The following is a 22,990-nucleotide window of genomic DNA, read 5'->3' on the forward strand; positions in this document are numbered from 1 at the left end:
CTAGTCAGGTTTTCCCAAGTGACCAGACTGTCCATAGGCCTGGACTGAGTCTGAAAGAGACCATCTAGAAACCCTCTGAAAAGCTTCACTGGTTGGCAACTTGATTCTGCAGACAATACAAAATACTCTGGCAGAAGGAACTGAGAAGACCATCCTGTTGATTGCAAAGCATATTGTGAGGAACCCTTTTATTATTGATGTTCAGTCCTTGCCAGAGCTTCCCCAAGAGGAGTTTTTGGAGCTCAAATATGATTCAAATTGCCAAAGATGATATCAACCAATTTGCTCTGGTAAAGTTTTGGTTGAAATATCTCCCCATATACTCCAGAACAGGAGAGTAGGCTCTGGACATCATTATGCCATTTTCCTCCATATCCCTTTGCGAAACTGGTTTTTTCTGCTATTCTGGCTATTCAAACAAAGCAGTGCAACAGACTGGGTATTAAAAGTGACCTAAGATTTCTTTAGTGATGTCCAGCATCCAAAATCTTGTGACAAGCACGCAATATCAATGCTCACATTCAAAAGTAGACTCTTAGAATGTTTAAATTCAATGTAGATTTTTTGAAGATCTGAATAAAGTATATATATTTAAAATTATAAATACATTGATTCATTTTGATCATTAAGCAAGTCACAATATCATTAAAAGTCACAATATTTCAAACCTGTTGAAAATCCAAATAAAATAATTAGAGGGGCCAGGTTTGAAAGGGGACGTGGGAATTTTACATCAGTTGTAATGGGTTTAAAAGATCAAGAAACACTGGCCTGATGTATGGGACAAGATTTCAGCATCCTTTCTTGTCTCGTATGAATCAGTGGAGGAAGTGCACTCCATTGACTTGAACAAGACAAGGGTAAAACAATTTGCTAGTGGCATCAGAAATCCCAAGAGGCCTCAAGCAGGTACTATGTGACCATATATTGTGTGATGTCTTCAACCTTGGAGGTAAAGAAAAACAGCACAATCCTATACATGACAACAGGACTTACTCCCAGGTGGGTATAGAATTGCATCTAAAAATGCTTATCCCTTCCTGCAAGTGTAATGCAGAAGCTCTAGGAGGCATGATGCTATTTTTGGTAGAGAATTGTCTGTATTAGTTCATTGATCATGCTACCCACTAGATGACTGGCTATAGTTGGCAAATAGCTACCTACTGCTTTTTAACTGGGGACGTGTGAGGAGAGGAAGTTCAAGGAACCTCACGTCAGTGACAGGGCATTGCACACAGGGAGCCCTAGGTCCAATCCCTGGCTTCTCCAGTTTAAAACAATCAGATAATATGCAATGGGGGGCAATTCTGCCTGAGCTGTTGCCAGTCAGAGTACATAATACCGGGCTGGGTGGACAAATAGCCTGACCTCATTTTTTTTTTTTAATAATTTTTATTGATTTTCCAACACAAATTAAAAAACAAGACAACACACAATACATAGACGAACAAAACATATAAAGATGTATAATTTCAAAACCTCCTTTTCATAAACCTTGCTTCCCAGACTTCCCCTTACCTCCCCTTTTCTGCATCCCTGTTTTAAAATTTCTTCAACAACCCTTCACTCCAATTTAACTAATTGCTCATTTTCTTTTCTTTTTTTTAGCTTCTTCTCATACTTAGTCAATTACAGCTGTAATTCTATATTTTTTCCTTTCCCTCGACATTTTAGCACTCATTAATTTTACAACAGTTCTTGAGATATACTTTAAATTTCTTCCAATCTTCTTCCACCGTCTCTTTTTCTTGGTCACGGATTCTGCCCGTCATCTCCGCCAATCCCATGTAATCAATCACCTTCGTCTGCCATTCTTCCAGTGTGGGTAGTTCTTGTGTCTTCCAATACTTTGCTAAAAGAATCCTTGCTGCTGTGGTAGCATACATAAAAAAGTCCTATCCTTCCTTGACACCAATTGGCCGACCATGCCCAGGAGAAATGCCTCTGGTTTCTTATGAAAAGTACATTTAAGTACCTTCTTAATTTCATTATAAATCATTTCCCAGAACGCTTTAATCCTCGGGCAAGTCCACCAAAGGTGATAAAAAGTACCTTCAGTCGCGTTACATTTCCAACATTTATTATTGGGCAGGTGGTAAATTTTTGCAAGCTTGGCTGGGGTCATGTACCATCTATAAATCATTTTCATAATATTTTCTCTTAAGGCATTGCATGCCGTGAATTTTATACCGGTGGTCCATAACTGTTCCCAGTCAGCAAACATAATGTCATAACCAATGTCTTGTGCCCATTTGATCATAGCTGATTTAACTGTCTCATCTATAGCCTGACTCCATATAAGGCTCCTATGCTCCTAACTTAGGCACACCTCCAAACTGAACAGTTTCTATGCTACATTTTAGGAGACTTGGAGAAGTGTTGCAGGAGTCATCCCTCACTCTGCCCTCCCCAGCAACTACCTTAAGCAGGACTGCGTGGAAAAATATATTTAAGATATTGCTAGAATTTCTCTCTCTTGATGAAGCTGGCATGTTGTGTAGTAAAGAAAATAAGGATTTTTAAAAATGCTGGAAGAAATGATGGAGATAAGACAAGAGGTAAGATTTACTTATAGTATATTTATTAAGTTTGTTAGTCACTTTATCTTGCCTAAGGCAGCCCAAAAGCAACACACAGCCAACCAAAAGTTACTCGAAAGATTGCTGGCACTTTCTAGTGGGAGGCAGAATCAAAATGGGAGTCAGTGAATGAATGGTGCTATTTCTTGGGGGAATCAGTATTTCCCATAAATTCAACAATGTGTACTGTACTGGGACCCAGGAAACCACCAAAGGGAGAAGAGTGCGCATGCAAAAAGAAACTCACAGCATAGCAGAATTAAGGAATTCTTTCTTCAAAAAATTAAGGAAACAGGAAACCCCAAGTCGATTCAAGGAAGTGGTAAATTTGAAGAGTGCCCACGTTTTTCAACCACTGGTGCTCTCTGGAGGCAATGAGCCTCATTTCCAATATATTTCAAAAGTATATTCTTGCCTTAGGTGCTTTTGCAATACCAGAACAAGAAACATGCATGAAATCCCTTTGTCTCTGAGGAAGGCGTATGGTTGGGTACTCTTTATAAAGGCTGTATATGCTTCAGACAATTAAAGCACATCTCCCTCTTCACTGCAAGACTCCCGTGAACTGTAGTTTAACCCAACAGAGCTACAACACCCAGCACCACGCTTAACAAACTACACTTCCCAGAATTATTGTACGTGGGAAATGCACTTTAAATGTATGGTGTACATGCAGTACAGATAAACTAGAGCTTTCTAGCACCAGCTTACAGCCCACCTCTTCCTTTGCTTTGCTAGAAAATACAAGATCCCGTAACAGAAGCACTTTCCCTGGCAAATACGTCTCAATTCCCTGCAACAAAGAACCACTGTGTGTTTCTCATGCAAAACAAACAAACAAGAGAAAAGTCTGGAAAGCCTTAAGCGAAATATCATTTTGATGCTACCTACCTACTGCCAAGCAAACTGTTTTGAGAAATACAGCCTTAGCGATCTGGTCCCAAATCTGCCACACACAAACACACACGTCTTATGTCGGCAGCAAATTCCACTGAATCAATGGGCTTTTCTTCCAAATAATTTGTTTAGGATTGAAGTGTAAATTGAGGAATCTGTGATCATTACGTTCAAAGTAATTAAAGCATGTTTACTTCATAGAATCATAGAAATGAAGAGTTGGAAGGGACCCCCAAGGATCATCTAGTCCAACCCCCTGCAATGCAGGAATTTCAACTAAAGCATCCAAGACAGATGCCCATCCCAACTCCGCTTGAAAACCTCCAAGGAAGAAGAGTCCGCCACCTTCCGAGGGAGTCTGTTTGTTCCACTGTCAAACAGCTCTTATTGTAAGGTGGCTCTTCCTGGTGTTTAGTTGGAATCTCCTTTCTTGTAACTTGAACCCGTAGGTTAGGGTCCTGCGCTGCAGAGCAGGAAAAAACAAGCTTTCTCCATCCTCTATGTGACAGCCCTTAAGATATTTGAATATGGCTATTATATCTCCTCTCTACCAGGCTAAACATACCCTGTTCCCTCAACTGTTCATCATAAGGCTTGGAAATGGCTATGAAATACAACTTATGTTAGGATTTAAGGTGCAGCTATTTATAGACACGTGTTGGATCCAGCCCTTAAATAGGTGACAGAACCTTGTCTTCCATAGGATGGTGGGCATACTTGGATGGATCAAGACGTTGCCTGCCATCCGATACTCACTTAACTGGGAGCAAACACCATTGAGCTTAATGGGACTTATTTCTAAGTAGACATATATAGGATTACACTGCAAGTTAGTTGCATTTAGGCCTCATTGAAATCCATGTGAAAAACTACTCAGGACTTAACAAGACCCACTGGGAACTAACCACAACTCATTTGCAGTGCAGCCTTATGCATGTTTACTCAGAATTCACAATATGTACCCCATATTTCTGGAATTTGTGACTACTTTGGTTTTCAAGAGATACCATCCCCATTCACTGGTAGAAGAGAACACATTAAGAGCATTTATCTACCCAATCCCCAAAGATGGTCACTGTTCAGTGCTATATGGTTTCGTGGGAGCCGATTGAAACTAAATCCTTCGAAGACAGAGGTCCTATGGCTAGGTCGGGATGGCATGGGGATGAGGGACCAACTCCCTTCTCTTGCGGGGGCCCAATTAGTGCCATTGCCTTCCGTTAAGAGTTTGGGTGTAATCCTTGACGCCTCCCTTTCCATGGAGGCACAAGTTACAGCAAAAGCCAAGGCGACATTTTTCCACCTTCGCCGCATCAAGCAGTTGGTCCCTTACCTTTCCTGCCCCGACCTGGCCACAGTGATCCATGCGACAGTCATCTCCAGGCTTGACTACTGTAATTCGCTCTACGCGGGGCTGCCCTTGAAGCTGTCCCAGAAACGCCAGCAGGTACAGAATGCTGCAGCGAGGCTCCTCACGGGGTCTCTGCCAAGGGAGCATATTCACCCAGTGCTTTTCAAGCTGCACTGGCTCCCGGTGGAGTACAGGGTCTGATTTAAGGTGCTGCTTTTGACCTTTAAAGCCCTTCACGGCCTAGGACCCTCGTACCTACGGGATCGCCTCTCCTGGTATGCCCCACGGAGAGCCTCAAGGTCCATAAATAACAACACCCTAGTGGTCCCAGGCCCTAAGGAAGTTAGATTGGCTTCAACCAGAGCCAGGGCCTTTTCAACTCTGGCTCCGCCCTGGTGGAACGCTCTGCCTCATGAGACCAGGGCACTGCAGTATCTGATTTCTTTCCGCAGGGCCTGTAAGACAGAGTTGTTCCGCCTGGCCTTTGGCTTGGAGCCAATTTGATTCCCTCCCTCTCTTTCTTTTTTCTTTTCCTTCTCCTCCTGCGATGAGGCTACATTTTAATATTTTAATGTTCCATTATTTTAATGTTGTATTTTATTTTTGTTTTTAAGTTGTAATCATTCATCTTGTTTTTATTATTGCTTGTAAGCCGCTCTGAGCCCGGCCTTGGCTGGCAAGGGCGGGGTATAAATAAAAAATTATTATTATTATTATATAAGTTTTTAAAAGCCCGCTGCATGTCTAACCAGTCACTGAAGAACAGTTTGCATAAAACAAAGTCAGTTGGGACAATGAGATGGATTCAGATACGGCCCTCCATTCACAGAAAAGCCGCTTCCATGAACAAAAGGAGCTTGAGACCAATAAACAGGAGTTTTTTATTATCTATTCCCCTTGCAACTCATACCACCTACCATACTTTTCCAGGCCCACTACAACCCTCAAGGTTTTTGGAATATGCAAAAAGGGTGAGTCAATACCTGAAAGCGGAATTCTACTTACGGAATTCTGAATCCAATCCAACACCTACAAGGTATTGACATTGTGTCTGTTCATGAGATATCTACTAATATTGGTGCACATACTATGAACACCTTGGAGGAAAGCTATTTCTGTGTGCTCTTTTACCTTGAGATAATTTGTGGGTCATAGAATTCTTTCTGTATTTGTTGACCATTCAGAAAAAGTAGATTCTTTTGTAAATGCTGGACTGCAAAAAAATAAAATTAAAAAATCATCAACATGCCCATTCATTGGTGGTTGATTGATCAGTAGCATAATACTGATCTTTCAACATCAGAAAACCCAGATGTTGTTTAGTATGGATATGATAGGGCTATGGAACATGGAATCAACCTTTGTCCCGCTTGATTTATGGTCAATATTGTCATACACAAACAGTCAGGGTCATTTCACTAGATAATTTCTTCCTTCTGAGTTTTCACACTGGCACAGATGAGATTTCCAAAACACACATTGATTACCGGTATATTGACAGGCAAAGGTTATGTAACGTCCCCACAATTTATTTCTGTTTTTCCATATATTGGAAGTCCCAAGTACACAGAGATTCCCTGCAGATCTCACTATACTTTCAGTTGGCTTATGACTGGTGTTTGCCCCCCCCCCCAACACCCAATAAACTGTGGTATGATAATCCATCATTTTTGACACAACTCGTAATCATTTTCACTGCAACAAGCAGTGCTTGGGGTAAAGATTTTATCTGACAATTCTTCTCAAACAGCCAATTAAAAGTGCTGATAAGGCCCACTATTTCATGTCCAATCTTTCTTGCAAACTGGTGCATCTTCATCCTAATCTTCTCTAAAAGATTGTTTGTCATAAACCAATAAACACTGCCTTCCTCAAAATGTCACCACCATCAATGGAAAGTATACAATTCCTTCACAGTCTGGAAATGTGTATATACAATATCCAATTCAGTAGTTGTATAAACCATGCTTTATTATTATTTTACATTTTTATCCCACACATCCTCCAATGAGGGTACATAGTTCTTCTCCCTCACCTATTTTTCCCCACAACCCTGTGATGTAGATAAAGTGTGAGATTATGACTAGTCCATAATCATCAAATGATCATGACAGCATGGCGTTTTGAACCTGTGGTTTTAGTCCAGTGTTTGAACCACTACACCTCCTGTAAGCCTCCCACTTTGAATACAGTGGTACCTGAAGTTAAGAACTTAATTCGTTCTGTACTAAGTGTATTTCCCCCCTTTCTTTTAGAAATGTATTCTATATATTAATTCAACAAAACCTGTCACCATGCAAAGCTGAACAATACTAATCTTCTTACCAAGCTTACTTCTGTAATGTCAAACAAAAAAAATGTTGCTTAGTTTCTGTCACCAGTACATAGCTTGGAAAGTTACCTGCACCATGCTTGACATCATATGTGACTTTACTATATAACCAGAATTTAGCTTGCTGCTTTGTTGTTCAATTAAACATACATTGCAACATTAAATAATGAATCATGAGGTAGAACGTTTGCAGAATAAATAGGCAATTTCTTTATTGTGTAGATTTCACTAAGGGTGGCTGGCTTGTTGAAATCAACTGTTTGAACTTCCTCTTTTGCCCTGTTTCCTTTTCTCTTACTGTTCCATTGTGGACTTTGCTACGGATAGCACTTAAGACTTTTGCATTTTCTGAGATTGTTGGCAAAAGTTACATGGCCTGCATTATGTGATCTCTCATTAGTGTGATTTGAAAAACAGCACACATCACTATTACTTGAATCTTGACACAAGATGAACAGTAACCAGATGCTAAATGCTTTCTCAAGAGTTCTCCTCCAGAGTTGATTTACTAACAAGTTTAGGACAGCATTCTTTCCTTCCAGTTTCCAGGACTATGCCATCCCTGATCACATCGGAAAAACCATGAAACTTGCATGCTAAGAATACACATTTCACAAAGCTGAAGCATTTTTGTTTTTAAAACACCTCACTTTTACCTTCACAAAGGGTTCCTTCGACCTGAAAATGTACCACAGAAGCAATACCAAAGACATGATAGAAAGGAATACTGTACTGTATGCACCTTTTTTTGTGCGGTCAGCACCTTACAGTGGCCTCTGTGCTTTTTTCCAAGATGGCTCCACGGCTGAAATTGAACGTGAAACCGACAGTAAGGCTTGTGGGGGCGGGGGACGACGACACGTGTGTCCCTAATAAAATAAAATTAAAAAAGCACTCGAAAATCGACCAAAGGAACCCGAAACAAGATCTACCCTCTGTGTGGCCTTGAATGACGGAGAGGCCGAGGGCTGGGAACCGGAAAGGCGATTCGGATTGTGGACATGTGTCTGCGTGGGAGCGGGGGGAGGGCGTTGCTTCGGCCCGCTCCGTCTGAAGAGATCTGTTGGAGCGGTGGGCTTGCCTGTTGGCGTGTCCCATCCCCCTGGCCCCCACTCACCCGCCCACCCCGGTCGAGAAAAGGCTGCATAGATGGGGGAAGGAGCAGCGGCCGCGCGCGCCGCCCTCCTCTTCCTCAGTCCCTTATGAGGATGTGGGGCAGAGGAACGGAAGCGTCGGGGTGGCGCGCAGCCTCACCCTGCGCTGCTCCCAACAGCCGAGCCGCTGGCTGCGCGCCGCCAAGGAGAGAGGCGCGGCTCTCCCGCATGCGCGAGCGAACATGCTCTGCAGTAGTGGGAGGGCGGCAAGGCGGCGCGCGTGCCCGTCGTCGGAAGGAGAGGGAGGGGGGGACGGAGGATGTAATAGCGGGGCTAAGGCGTGTCCGCTGCCGCCGCGCGGAGGCAGGAAGGGCAGCCGGGCGCGCGCTTGAGGCGGTTGATGCAGCCACCGGGTTGGTAAGTGTGAGAGAGAGACTGACTGAGGAGAGACGGGGCGGGGCGGGGTGGGGGGGAAAGGAGGGGAGGGAAAGTGTAGGCGCAAGCGCGTGCTCGCGCGCGGTTGCCATGGCGCCGCTTGACGTCACGGGCTCTGTGTTGCCCGTGCGTTGCGACGCGGTGATTGGCGGAGACCCCGTGTGTGGCGCTGGGAGAGCGAGAGCGAGGCTGCAGCGGAGCGAGCCGCGATATAGGCACAGTCCGCGCCGGTCACCCGCCTAGAGACTCCCGTCCCGTCGAGCCCGCAGGTAACGGCTTCGCCTCGCCGCCTTTTCTCTCCCCCCCCGCGAACCTTCCCCTTCCTTTCCGGGTAGGCGCTCCGGCGGCGGGACCCGCTGCGGTTCAGGGGCGGCGGCGGCGGCAGAAGAGACCGGCGGGGGGTGGGGTGCGGCGGCGGCTGAAACGGGAAGAGGAGCGGGCGAGGCGGCGGGTTAGCGGCCCCCTTCTTCCCCGCACAGAAGGGCGGCTCCTCCTTGCCGCGGTGCTGGGCAACACCCACTGCCGCGGCCTGCTGGAGGGGAAGCCATTCATTCCCTCCCTGCGGCGGCAGCGGGTGTCTCTCCTCCTCCTCTTCTCCCCCCCCCATCTCTGCGCGCGCTTCAGACCCCCCCACACAGGTGCGGCGGCGGCCCCACCTGCTTCCCGCGCCTCGCCCTGCGAAAGGGGGCGAGAATGGAGGGCAGAGGAGGCGGAGGGCTGAGCTGGGCGGCGGCGCTCCTTTCTCTGCCTCGGCTACGGCAGGTGAAGGTCCGGGGCGGTGCCCCTTGGCTACTCGGACCGGGCAGGGCAGCTGATTCCCCCCCCCCCCATTCTTGGGAGGCGAGCGCCTCTACCTGTGAGGCAGAAATGATGAAGGGGAAGGGCCGCCGCCGACCTCCAGCCTCCCTTCTCTCTCCGCCACCCATATTCATATTATCTTTGTTGGGGTGGGAGCTGCTGCTGCTCCTCGAAATGCGGGGTGCCATGTGAGCGAGGGAAGGAGGAAGGAGGGGCGCCATGTTGGGGAGTAGGATGGCTTCCTTCTCTCTCTCTCTCTCCTTTCTCTCTCCCACCCCCCTCCCCATTCGCTCTCGCTCCTTTCCCTTCTTCCATCTCTCCGCCTCCCTCCCTTCCCGCGGCGGCCTTCTCTCTCTCTTGTCGGGCGGCTGGTTAGGGTGTGGCCTCCTGCCGGGAGCGGCACATCCAGCCGGTGCGATCTGCCGCCGCATCGGAGGGGGCCGCCTTGAAAAGGAGCGGCGGGCGGGCGATCGAGGCGGAGGAAGGGAGCGGGAGAGAAGGAGGAAGCGAAGAAAGAAAAGGCGAGGGGGCGAGTGTGGGCTGCGGAGGCTCCCTCGGGGCGGGGACGGCGGCGGCGCCGCAGGGCGAGGGGAGAGGCAGCAGCAGCGGAGGGGCAGGTGGGCGGGCGTGTCTCTTCTCCTTCCTTCCCTCGGCGAGGCGCCGCCTGGGCTTCCCCTTTTTCCCTTCTTCTCCGGCCTGGGTCTGGGCGGAGGAGATGCAGCAATCTCCCCTCCCGGCGCGGGGCGGAGGTGGAGGGGGATCAGCGCGCACACAAGTGGGCTGGGCTCTGACTCGGATCCGCCATGACAAAGAGCCCAGACAAGGCGCTTCATGTCTCGGAGCCGGGCGGTTGCGGCGCTGGGAGGGGCGGCGGCGGCGGCAGCAGCAGCCTGGCCTGACTTGTCCTCTTCCCTCGCCCCGCCACCCCTCTCGCCCACACCTTTCGCTTTTTGTACCCGCCCCAGCCATGTTTCTAAGCCGTGCCAGCTGCAGCGGCATACTCTCGGCCGCCTGTGCCAGGGAGTGCACCGAGCAGCACCATTTTAGACAGCCGAGTCCTATCTACACTGTGTACAGGAAATCACCACACGAATCTTTCCTTTCGGGTCAAAAAGCAAGGTTCCTTCTCCTCCGCAGTCTTCCCAGATGCCACCAGGTTTGCAAGGGGAGAGGTTGGGTTGCTAAGCAGCTATTCCCTGGCTTTATTTCCATATATTAAATTGCCATTCCTGAGTAGCGTCATAGTTGCATTAAATTGCCATTCCTGAGTAGCAAAATGGTTCTTGACCAAGATGTTTCTCGGTCTTTATGAGGGTAAGGTCACCAAAGTAAACAACATAGTGCAAAACCTTCACGCCTCGGCTGCTTCAATAAAGTAGCTTGACAGTTGCAGCTTGGCATCCTGATTCTAAACTAAGTTCTGTTATAATAAGGGACTTGCATCATGACCTTAACAGATGCACTTTGAATTAAGTTTCATTGATTAAGCTACGCAAGAGTTATTTGCTTCCAACCCTAATATTGATTGAGCTGTGTAGTAGCTAAATTCATTTGCTTTTGGGCCCAATGGCCCTGATACCAATCAGGATTTTTTTAACCATGTACAAGAATGTAGTTTGAGAAAAGAGGGTACGGAGGTATACTTGAGTAACTTTTGAGAAAGGAAGGAATGGCTCTCACAACACATTGTGGTGAAATTCTTAAGATTGCAAACCTTCCAAAGGGTTTGGTGTTTCTCAAAATAGCAATGTGCTGATAGTAGCCCCTTCAAACAAAAGGCTAAGATCATCTAGGGGACAGATAGCAGAGGCATCTGAGGGAATAGTTCACATTCCATGCTTGAAAGGTTTTATTTTTTTAAGATTGCAGAGGCCATATCCTCCCCAAGATTTCATGAATTTAATAAAAATGAAGATTAATTTGACCCATATCTCAACAATAATATAGAACAGGCATGTCCAACCAGTAGATTGCGATCTACTGGTAGATCCCCGGCTGATCCTGGTAGATCGCGGGGCCCTTATCGATTGTGGGATTAAATAAAGTTTACCAAAAGTTAACAAATAAAAGCTGAAGAACTCTGGACAATCCTACCCCAAAAAAGCTCAATGACTCTGGGTAATCCTTGACTCTGGGCAATCCTTGGCAAAAAAAGCTCAACAGCTCTCGGCAATCCACCCACTCTATGAACGCTCCTCCCTCCAATGACAATGGGTAGAAAACTGCCAGTTTTTTTATACTGGGAGTAGATCGCAGTCTCTTGGGAGTTGGACGTGCCTGATATAGAACTTTGGAATGGGCCATTGAAATCAGTGGTTTTTGCATCCAATAAATGTGTGTCAGTTGCAATGTGGTCTTTACGTTGCTAAGAGATAGCTGAGTTGCAGATGATTTTGCCTGATAGATGTCTAAATAATTATTTGATATTTTTCATTCTCCAGAGAAATCAGCATGGATAAAAACGAGCTGGTGCAGAAGGCCAAACTGGCTGAGCAGGCTGAGAGATATGATGACATGGCAGCCTGCATGAAGTCTGTGACTGAGCAAGGAGCAGAATTGTCAAATGAGGAGAGGAATCTTCTCTCTGTCGCTTACAAAAATGTTGTAGGAGCACGTAGGTCATCTTGGAGGGTTGTGTCAAGCATTGAACAAAAGACGGAAGGTGCTGAGAAAAAGCAGCAAATGGCCCGAGAATACAGAGAGAAAATTGAGACTGAACTAAGGGACATCTGCAATGATGTGCTGGTGAGAATTAAGGCTCTAACTACTTCCCCCCCACCCTAAGTAAACCTTCAAGGGCAGATAACCCTCTAGTAACACTCAGTATTGTTTAATCAAAGTATAAAGCTGTTTATATAAAAAGCTTTTAAATATCTTCCCCTGCCACCTATAGAAAACCAAACAGTGGTCTTAACTTGCTTCTTCCTAAAACTTTGCAGCTGGATGCTTGTAGCAAAACACTTCTATAATAGTGACACAATCTCCCCTATTGACACTTTCCATTAAGTTGTCACATAGATCCCACTTACCAGTTAGAAACTGGGAGGAGTAAAGGACTTTTCAGCCTAGTTTAATTAAAATAAGTGTGCTTTCTTCATAACTTAGAGGGTGCTGTGTGTGCTTTCTATAAGAAGTTGTAATTCTCACTATAGAAATCAGGCCCCTCCCTGAATAAGATGATGTAATGTTAGCTATGACTCACCCATGCAGAACACTCTGCAAGAGGGAGGAGGAGGTAGCAACAGTGCTATGGGCCTACCTTAAGCAAAGCCATAGCAACTTCAAAGCAAGCTGACTCTATACTTGTGCTGTTGGCAACAGTTTTTTTTTTTACCTCATAAAATCTTTTAAATGAAGAAAACTATTTTATTGATGTGCCACTCAACTAATTGTTAGTATTTGTTTTTGCTAAAGATGAAGACAATTTCATTTCAACAAGAACTTGAGAAAAAAATACTTTGATGCACTGAGTCAAGTCATATGAGCATAATTACCATGGTTTTTTCCATCTATTTTGTAAAACCAGCTGTACAAATACCTTGGTGAGTTCAAAGGCCATCATGTATAGTTGAGCTCAAATTTTAGATACACTTACTTGAAGGTCATTCGTTTATCTTGGATTCTTGCCATATAAAAGCATTGAGAAAAGTAGAGGGATAATCAGATGCATGTTGTATATGAAATGCAGTTTTTGCTGATAACTACATAAACCTTCATTTCAGACTAGTCAAACACCATTCTGTCTGAAGCATGGGTGTGGGAAAGGAGCCCATACCTTATCTGTCATATCTTTCATTATTATTTTTTATATATGTATTATGTGTAAGAGACATGTAATAAATCAGATGTTTAAGTCCATTGATTCCATCAGATAAAAATCTGATACTTACCTGACATTCTCAGTTGACATTGACCCCTTACAATATCAAATAGTTGGCTCCATTATCTTCACAGTGTGTTTAACTAGGTTTTTCCCATCCAGAAAAGTTTCAAAGAACTCTGGTTAATGTTAGCAATACTTTCTTTAAAGCCCATATCCAATGCATGTCTGAATTCTTTTTTAAAAGCCTCATTGCATTTGTTACTGGAAAGCTAAATATTTAAATCACTTGGTTTCAATTTCTGCCTGTATTGGATAAAAGACCCGCTTGGTTTATACTAGTTGATGCCTATACTTCAGGAGATTAAATCTATAGCTTTATTTGCAGAACTTGAAAGAGGGCTCATTTGGAGCTTTATATGTTGCTGTGGTAAAGGGAAATACTCTATAAAAGTAGGAAACCTAGAAAAGTAGCTTGTAACCCAGATGCTAAAAAAATTCCTTGCTCCCTCGCGTTCTCTAATAGCATACTAAAAAGAATCTCAGCCAGAGGAGCTCCTATATTTTAAGAGACTGGTGGACTAGTGGAGCCTTTCTAATGATGGAAAGGAGGCAGGATTTGTCTTTACCTGAGTGGTGAGTCCAAATCGGACCTTTCTATTCTATTCCTGTAGGTGGGAGCACTGGCTGTTGGATAGAAACTGTTAGGTATTGGGGGAAGATAAAAAGTGATACATAAAAACTTACTGGGTTAGAAAGCTACATTTAAATCTGGGTGGCTAGCATGGTGGCATCCAGATGCTGTTAAACTACAACTCCCATCATCCCTGACCATTGGGCATGCTGGCTGAGGTGGAGAGGAGTTGGGAGTTCAACTTCCAGAGGTTGTAATGTTGGCTACCCCTCATCTAGATATTGCAACCCATTTACTTCCTCATTGACAAAGTAGCTTTTTCTGGTTTCTTTATTGGACTTAACATGACAAACAGAAGCCAGGAACAGGCTTTTTAATATAGTGCAAACTTTGGGCTTGGAAAATTGAGAGGGGGGGAAGAGAGTTTTAGCCCTTTTCCTCCAAGCCGTTGTGCATTCTCTCCCATTCCCCACCGAGCCCTTTGCTCAGAAGTATTTCCGAGGCCTAGTTCTGCACTCTCTTCATCCAAGTCAGGCACAATTTCTAGGCTCTGAGTAAGGTGTAAAAGTCTTGTCAAGCTGCAGTGTTTAGTTTTGTGCTTACAGGATAAGGTGTCAACATACTGCCTCTTTCTATAGGAATGGGGGACAGACAGGCAGTGTTGTCTCCAAGTATGGCACATTACTTCCTCATAAATGAATTACTGTCACCTAAAGGGAAAAATAAAATGTGCAGTCAAGTACATTGAGTGATGTGGATGAAGTCTGCTCCTCGTGTGTGTTTTTTAAATTGTTTATATTAATATTCTGCTGTTTCTGCAACACATACTTTTGGCTTAAACAGTTGGACCATATCATGTGCCATATCATATCATGTGCCCTAAGGCTATTATCTGGTCCAGGGTTTCCTCCTCTGTGCCCTAGCTTGCAGCCTGCTTGCAGTAGCAAAAATTCACACCCCATGTGTGAGCAGGCAGCTCTTATGCATGCCCATAGAGAAGCAGGTGATATTTGGGCAGCCTCTGACTTGTGTGAATGTTTCATTCCCTTTGGAAATGGGAAGAGCGGAAAATCCCTCCATGTGATTGCAGAAATGGTACTTTGCCTGTGTTTGAAGTTGCATTTTTATTATTTAAATTTTGCTCTGTAATTTTTTCTTTGTAAACTTCTCTAGGATCCGCTGGGTACTGGGTAGTTTAGAAGTTAAATAAAGTTTGTGACAGTTGCACGTATGGGCCTTGCATGCTGGCACTAGCTCAGGGGTCCAGTTTTCCACCGACCACCTTTGTCATAGCAAGGGCAGTGAGGCACTTGAACCTTTTTCTCTTATTTGGACATGGGGAGAGCAGGGATCATCCTTTCAGTTATACAGAGTTTGGATGGTTCAGTGCAAGAATAGGAAAGGTGCCCCCAACCCAAGTCTTACCTCTATGCTAGCCAGGACCAAAGTAATTAAGTCCCTGTTTTCTCTCGACCTTATAAATTTGGAGCTGAGCATAGGGCTGTCTTGCTCAAAGTAATTGCATTCCATTGACATCATGGAAATAAGCCTCCTTGTGTTTAAATGAAGCACAAATGGGGTTTCCTTTATGGGGGCAAGATCTTGGTGGCCACCAATTTTGACCTGGCTATCAAGGCACAGCTATGAAATGCAAATTTCACTAAAATCCTCCTGAAGAGATGGCAGAGGAAAGTAGTTGGGTAGATGGATTTTCCACACTGGGTGATTTAATCAATTTTAAATTGACATAAAATCTAATTTCCATTTTGATTCCTGAGCAAGCATAAATAATGTGTTTTACCTGTTATGGCAACCTATCAGTTTGCAGTGGAAATAAACCTTTATACCTACTATATTGGCCAATAATTCAGAACCTTGGGCCCTGTGGGCCACATTGCTTTGGATTATAAATTGTAAGTATACTTAGGAATTGGAGCTGGTTGTGCAAGAACGGGTTTCTGTTGGGCTGGGTTGGTGTATTTGAAAGGACATTTTTAGTTTGTATATCCTGCCCAGTGAAATAATAAGTTTTAATATCTTTCTGAACTCACTTATGGACTAAGTCTCCACACCTACGCAGGAGCAGGGGCTGATAATTACTGGGCAGAAGTGTTTTGGTCATGAGATGGAATGTGTTCAGGTTCAGTGGTTTAGGAACCAGAAGTAGTTATAATTTACCAGGATAAAATTGAGGTCTACAGAGACATACTGTACCTGTAATTCTGTATTCATTAATCTTCTACATAGCAAAGTAGGCTCAAATCTGGTGTGTGTATTAAAGTATTGGATGGTATTTAAATAGATACATTTTGTTCTAAATCAGCATATTTTACATACTAAAATATATTTTAGTTATAAAGGAAACTTTAATTCTGCTATTTATAAAATAAATCCCAGGTCTGTTCACTTTAAAAAAAAATACAAGCAGCATAAAAGCAAACAAAATGACAGCCTGAAATGCAGCTTTTAAAGTTTATTTTATATATATATACATCTGAGAATAGTTATTTTCTGGGGTTGTGAGAACAAGCAAGTTTGCATTCAAATGAAATATTAAATGTAGGTTTTTCACCATGCTTGCTTTCCCCCCTTCATATATATTGGGGTTTTAGATGAACTACCAATTGGATAGAAGACTATAGTAATAAAGCATGTTAGTGTGCATCTATGCTTCGGTTAAGTGAAACATAAGCCTGTTGAAATAAAATTGCCTCAGTTTCATACTTGGCCAACTTAATAGGTCTTTTTCTGGGTAATGTTTTAATAGGTTTGGGTCAGGATTCTAAACCCAAACTTCAAAATGGATCTTTTTGGATAAAGGAATGTTTTTACTGTTCACTGGTAGGTTTGTTCTATTCATCAATTAAAATGTATCCAAAAAATTCTATACTTAATTTTAGGTGAGAACAAATTGCCTGCCTGTGTTGATTTCATCTCTTGGGAAGGGTTGAGATCTAGCCACTTAGCTTTGAGTACCATTGTGCCAGGTTGCTTAAGTTGAGGTCAGGTTCTTTCCTTGAAAGTCATAAAGATCTATAAGGTTTAGACTCTCTGCATGGAGCCACTTTGGAATTTCTTGCACCTGCCCTTATGCTTATACTTTTGTCACTTGCAGGCTACTATTTGCAAGGGAATTCATGTGAGTTGACTACTAAGGCAGTGGTGGGGAACTGCTAGCCTCAGACCTAATTAGACCCATGAGGCCATTTCCCCCAAACTCTGCCCATCTGCCAAACACCTGAGTGTCTCGGATCAGCTGCACTTGTTGTGGGGGTTCCCATTGGGAACTCAATAGTGCATCCATTGTGGCTGCTCTCAAGTGTTCATCTCCTGATAAGCACTGAGAGGAGCTTCTTTGAAGATGCAGTACCAATCAGCTGAGAGCAAGCTCCTGTCAGCGCCATTGATTGGTGCTGACAGCACACCTTTAAAGGGGCTGCTCACAGCACCCATCAGCTGGTTGGCACCGAGCAGAGGAGCTCTTTTGATGATTTGTCAGCTCACTGGTGCTGTTAGCACGCCTTCAAAGGAGCTGACTCTTGGTGCTGATCAGCTGATAAGCGTTAAGAGGGAGCCCCTTTGAAGTAGTCACCTGATGTCATAATGATGTCAGATTTGGCCCGGGGGGGGGGGGAGAGATGCCAAGTGTAATTTATACTAAAACTAATGTACCAAAGCATCGGGGCTTTTTTAATTTGAGGCACACTGGTGTGGCTGTTGGCACAGAGAATTAGTGCTAGAAACAGCTTAAAAATCTTTTGGTAAGCTGCAGTTTTGCCAAACCATAGTATGGTAAAATAAGTATAGATTCTGTTTCTTGATATACTACAGGTGTGCTGCCTTATATAGTCTGTAAAATTAGTTATTCAAATCCCAATACACTTGGATTTTTTTCACACTACTGGCGTTTCTTGTAATATAACTTGTAATTGCTAGCATGGTAAACTCGTATTGTGAACCAGAGAAAAAAATTGCTTTTTGAAAAATATAGCAGGTTTTTTACTAAGAGAAGATTTTCCTGACTACTATAGGCAGTTAGTTTGTTTTAAGTAAAATAAAGTGATTTTGCATGGGTTCCAGACTGCACAGATATGCTACATCTCTTTAATGTGAGTATATTCATGCTCCTCCTTTTGTGAGTATATTCATACAACCTCAATTCATGCTCCTCATTTTGTTGGCAGTAGGAAAGCATTACCTTGGCTGTAGAAGGAATATTCTGTATCAGTTATTGATTGAGAAGTAATTGGCTGACACTCAATATTTTGTGATGGCCTTGCAGTTTCAAAACAACATACTTAAACTGGAATAAAATGCCAAAAAAAAAAATTAATCGTCTGCTGTGGCAGGATGTGACTACAGGCTATGTGGCAACTACTGTAGGTTCTAGCATTAGTTTTGTATAGTTCTGAGAAAAACATGTTCAGACATAATTGTGGCATTACCATGAGCTTTTGATGTGCTCAGTACACTTGTAAAGCCCAGCGTAACTGCAAAGGCAAGCCACCTGTGATTTAGCACAATGAATAGGAGCTGCTGCTTATGCCAAGGTTTAGAAGGCAGCAAGATGTGTCTAGAAAAGGTCAGTGGCTCTTGCCAAAACAAAGTGGTGAGCTCTCAAACATGTTTGTGAACTCTTAACTGCACATTTATAGGAACTGTAGATAACCATAGATGTTATACTTTCCCATCTCTTAACTTCCTGGCAGAAAAAAATTGTAAACGCTTCTCTTCATGTCATTCAAAAATAATTCAGGTCAAGTGGAGCCACCTCTTTTTCAGCATATCAAGAAATTAAAATATTTCCGCCAATTTACCGAATTATTGTTTTGGTGTATTTGGAAGGAGCAATAACCTTTAAAGAACAAACCCATGCATTTTTATTTTTGGTTGTATTGCTGTTAATGAGCATCTGATCTCTTGTGGGACAAGTGAACTGTTCCACTTTGTCAGAGGGGAAATAGAACGTTAATACTGCAATTCACCAATAGTATAATTAACTGAAATCCCCAGGTAACTTCTCTTAATGCATTATCAGCACCTGCATTTGGGAAATTGAATGCTGAATAGATTTTCATGTAGCTCCCATCATTCTAACAGGCCAGTTGGTTTGGATACCCCTTACAGAAAGTTAGCTTGTTAGAAAAGGCTGTTTTCAACTGTATCTGCAGTATATAGAGCTCTAGACTTGTAGCCCTATGATGAGCTACTGAGCTACAGTATCTCAAATTTTGAATACCTATCTAAAGTCTAGGATGCAACATAGTACATTGTGATTGGGCAACACTTCTGTCTCTCTGCCTTTATGTTCTGTCTTTTCAGAATCCAGACCACTTAGTTATTGAGGGGAAACCATGAAGTCACCGACTGCAGTAACTGAGGAGTTATTTATGGTGTAGTTAGCATGAAGTTTAGGAGCTGGGAGTTCACACCTGCTAGAACACTAAAAGAGACTAGGGTGTAAAAGCTTAGGGCTGTGAACCAAGATCCTTGGCTGTTCTAAAATTCCAAGTGTGCCAACAGATTGGATGTCAAGGGTAGACTGCCTGTAGAAGGGCACTCCATTTCTCTGTCATACTGAAGGTGATGTGCCACCTTTTAAAAGATGTGAAAGGGGAGTGGTTCTGTAGTTGTCATGTTTGCATGATTTTAGACTGCTTGGTGAGCTGGTCTGTAGTTCTTAAACGTATACAGTGGTACCTCGGGTTAAAAATGCTTCAGGTTACAGACTCCGCTAACCCAGAAATAGTACCTCGGGTTAAGAACTTTGCTTCAGGATGAGAACAGAAATCGTGCTCCAGCAGCAGGAGGCCCCATTAGCTAAAATGGTGCTTCAGGTTAAGAACAGTTTCAGGTTAAGAACGGACCTCCGAAATGAATTAAGTTCTTAACCAAAGCTACCACTGTATAAGGAGAAAAATGCTATAAAGCCTTTACAGTGGTACCTCTGCTACGAACTTAATTCGTTCCGGAGGTCCGTTCTTAAAGCTGAAAGCGTACTTATCCTGAGGCGCGCTTTCGCCAGCAGGGCATCCCACTGCAAAGACGCCTCCAGCATGCAATTTCCGTTTGCATCTTGGGGCAAAGTTTGCAACCAGGAGCAGCTACTTCTGGGTTACTGGAGCTCGTAACCTGATGCATTCATAACCAGAAGCATTCATAACCAGAGGTACTACTGTATTTCTAGAAGGGAAATCCCATGTTGCAGACATATACTCTTTCATAGTTAGTTTCAGACTTAAGTTGGAGAATACTGGAAGATTACTGAGCTGCTGTCATAAATAAAAGGGCCAGGATTCAATCTGGCTTATTTGACAATCATGAACAGCCTATGCTGCTTGCTTCTTGGAAGTGTGGCTCATCAGCTGAAACCACCCTGCAAGTGCATGTGTGCTTGCGTAGACTCATAAGAATGTAACTTAGGCAAGAGCTGAGTATCTGGCAAGTGGAATTTCAAGCATGCAGGTCTAGGAGGGGGAGAGAAATACCCCTCCCAATCCTACCACTTGCCTCTGCAACTGCTCTCCTTAGCTGCTATGCCTCAGCCAGGGTTTGAGGCATGTTCACCTGTCATGTTAAAGGAAGCTGGCTCAAGAAGGGGTCATAGAATAATAGTGACATGTAAGCAAGAGGAGGGTTAATGTGTGCACAGCCATGCTCCTTCCTTTACAAATGCTGCTGCTGTTTCATATGTTAGTAACAAACATGGATGGGAATTTGATTCCTGCTGTGTAGTTCTTAGTTTTGTCTTGTGGCTAGGCAAAAAAACTGGTGTGCCATTACTTTATGTTTTTGGAGTGGCAGCAAGCAGCATGGAGTGCTGTCCTCTAGTAGTTGGTGCTGATCCACTTAAATCTAGACGCTCATCTACATAACAACCTCATGAGTTGTGATGCTGTGACTAGGGTAACTAGGAAAAGCCTGTAGAACTGCTGTTGCTGATAATAATAGAGAGCGTACCTGTGCAATGCTTTGTCTGTCGTATGCATGCTGGGTTTCATTGTCAGTTCAATTGCATAGCCCAGACTTTTCTGTCACTTTTAACTTTTGCTTGTTACTGATACAGAACTAATTGTATCATTTATGTCATCTGTCCCTACTGAACACCACTTTATTCTGCTACGTTCTGGTGTTAAAAGAACCATGCAGTCAAAAATAGATTGAATATATAATTATATTAAATTGGCTTAAATCAGAAACCCGAATGAATGTGAATCACAAATGGTGTGGTGTTTTGCATTTTGCATCATCCACAGCTTTACTTAACAATAGTTTGATTGCTTTTGGTACCCACTTATGAATTTGGCACAAGTTGTCAGAACACGGTTGCATGTATATTGAGTGGTTTGCTATTCTGCTTTTTCATATCCTTGCTTTCAAATATCTGTTTCATTAGGCTTGCTTGATTTTTGTCTAATGTCACTTGCTATTCAAGTAGCTGAAGAGGTTTTATTTTTAAAGCCACATATTTTATAAGATGTGGCATACACAGTTAACCCTGAATCTACTCTTTTTGCAAAAGGGTAGACTATAGTTTCTCATCTGTGTAGTATTGAAGTAGTATCTAATAATAGGAACCATGGTTATCCTGGCAAATTACAAATACAGCTGGCTAAGAACAAAAGTTGCAATTACTTGTCTTGGGAGGGAATGCAAGTTGAATAGGATTAGATTGCCTCACCTTAAAAGTGTGGCTGTCTCTTGAATGGAAGGTGGGTGATCGTATTAAAAGGATTAATGGGTGTTACCAGCACAAGACTTCATATAGAGAAACAGCTTGATTATCTGCTCCCCCTGCACCGGCAGCAGTTTCCCTTTCAGCAGTTTCTCCTGTTACAGCCCCTCAAACAGTTTGAAAGTTCCTCAGAGTAACTACTGAAATAAGCTCCTGGTTTGAGTGAAAATGCATTGGATTGCAGTTAGTAATAACTACACATCACATAATTTAGGATTGGACAGCTTACAACCACTGCATTATTCTGCCTTAATTAAATAAAGTAGTACAGAAGTGTGAGAGAGGGTATTCTCTGTGGTAGCCCCTAAGCTTTGTAATTCCCTCCCCACAGAGGTGTATCTTGTCACCTTTGTAGTGTAGTTCTCCTTATATGCTGAAGATATACTTCTTTTACACCTGAAGAGTACATTTTAGGATCTAGCCTATTCTCTTGATTATAGTTAATTGTGACTGATTTTAATTTTGTGTTTTTAAATTGCACCCCACCCTGGGACCTCATGGTGAATTTTAAGTTTCATATCTTAAGGGGAAATGCTCCTGACGTCACATGTTAAAAGCTGGCAATATGCATACTAGTTTTGACTCTTGATAGCCACCCATGAGATCTTAACTCAGTTCAGTTAAGGTAAACCATCTTCAAACATCATTATTGCAGTTTGTCATTGATGCTATAGTAACAAATTTAAATGTGAATTAGGTGAATATTTTAGTGCTTCCCAAATTTTTATCTTGGCTAGTAGGGTATTTAAAGGCCTTCTCAGGAACAAATAGCTATCTACTTTTCCATGAGCAGCTCCCATGTGATTGGGTCACTTAAATATTAGTCCATTCATGTGGGAACCAGTTGTGGAAAAGTAAACTAGGGCAGTCTTAAAGGGCCCCCAAGTGGCTTCCTTCTGAGGAGTGAAATTTTACTTATCCCAAACAGTAGGATTGAGAGGAGCAGTGGCGTACCGTGGGGGGTGCAGGTGGGGGCCAGCCACACCGGGTGCAACATCTGGGGGTTAGGGTTAGGGGGCTCAAATCCACGGGTTAGGGGGCGCAAATTACTTGCCTTGCCCCGGGTGCTGACAACCCCACGCTATGCCACTGGAGAGGAGACTTGGAGAAGTAGCCCATGGGTTATCACTGGGTTATGAGTAAAACAAAGCATTGCATGCACATGTGCAATAATACTTAAGTCTTCTTGGTTCTTTAACACAAAGTGAGTGGTGGGCTTTATCTTGTGTATTAACCCAGTTGGGTAAAAGCTTTTTAGGCCCAACCAAAATGCATAATACCGTGATTCTCCTTTCAGAATTATTTCAGATTCTCT

At 43.4% G+C, this 22,990-nt stretch overlaps 1 protein-coding gene and 1 long non-coding RNA gene across 3 annotated transcripts in view; one reads left to right on the top strand and one right to left on the bottom strand.

Moving 5' to 3' along the window:
* Nucleotides 1-6,064, bottom strand: LOC310849555. The gene is made up of 3 exons (XR_014566969.1): nucleotides 5,959-6,064; nucleotides 2,293-3,525; nucleotides 1-1,368 (listed from the first exon to the last, which is right to left on the bottom strand). It is a non-coding gene; the product is annotated as an uncharacterized lncRNA (long non-coding RNA).
* Nucleotides 6,045-22,990, top strand: part of YWHAZ (tyrosine 3-monooxygenase/tryptophan 5-monooxygenase activation protein zeta) — a 25,921-nt gene continuing 8,975 nt past the window's right edge. Inside the window, exons 1-2 of one of the 2 annotated variants that reach the window (XM_083749849.1) lie at nucleotides 6,045-8,670; nucleotides 11,928-12,231. In XM_083749849.1, coding sequence (XP_083605975.1) covers nucleotides 11,938-12,231 — 294 coding nt within the window. In that variant the 5' untranslated portion in view covers nucleotides 6,045-8,670; nucleotides 11,928-11,937. Of the gene's footprint in view, nucleotides 8,671-8,719; nucleotides 8,958-11,927; nucleotides 12,232-22,990 lie in introns of those variants that run through there. The other variant, XM_083749848.1, reaches the window with a different exon arrangement.

The sequence above is a fragment of the Podarcis gaigeae genome (assembly GCF_964106915.1).
Source record: "Podarcis gaigeae genome assembly, chromosome: 7".
NCBI lineage: Eukaryota > Metazoa > Chordata > Lepidosauria > Squamata > Lacertidae > Podarcis > Podarcis gaigeae.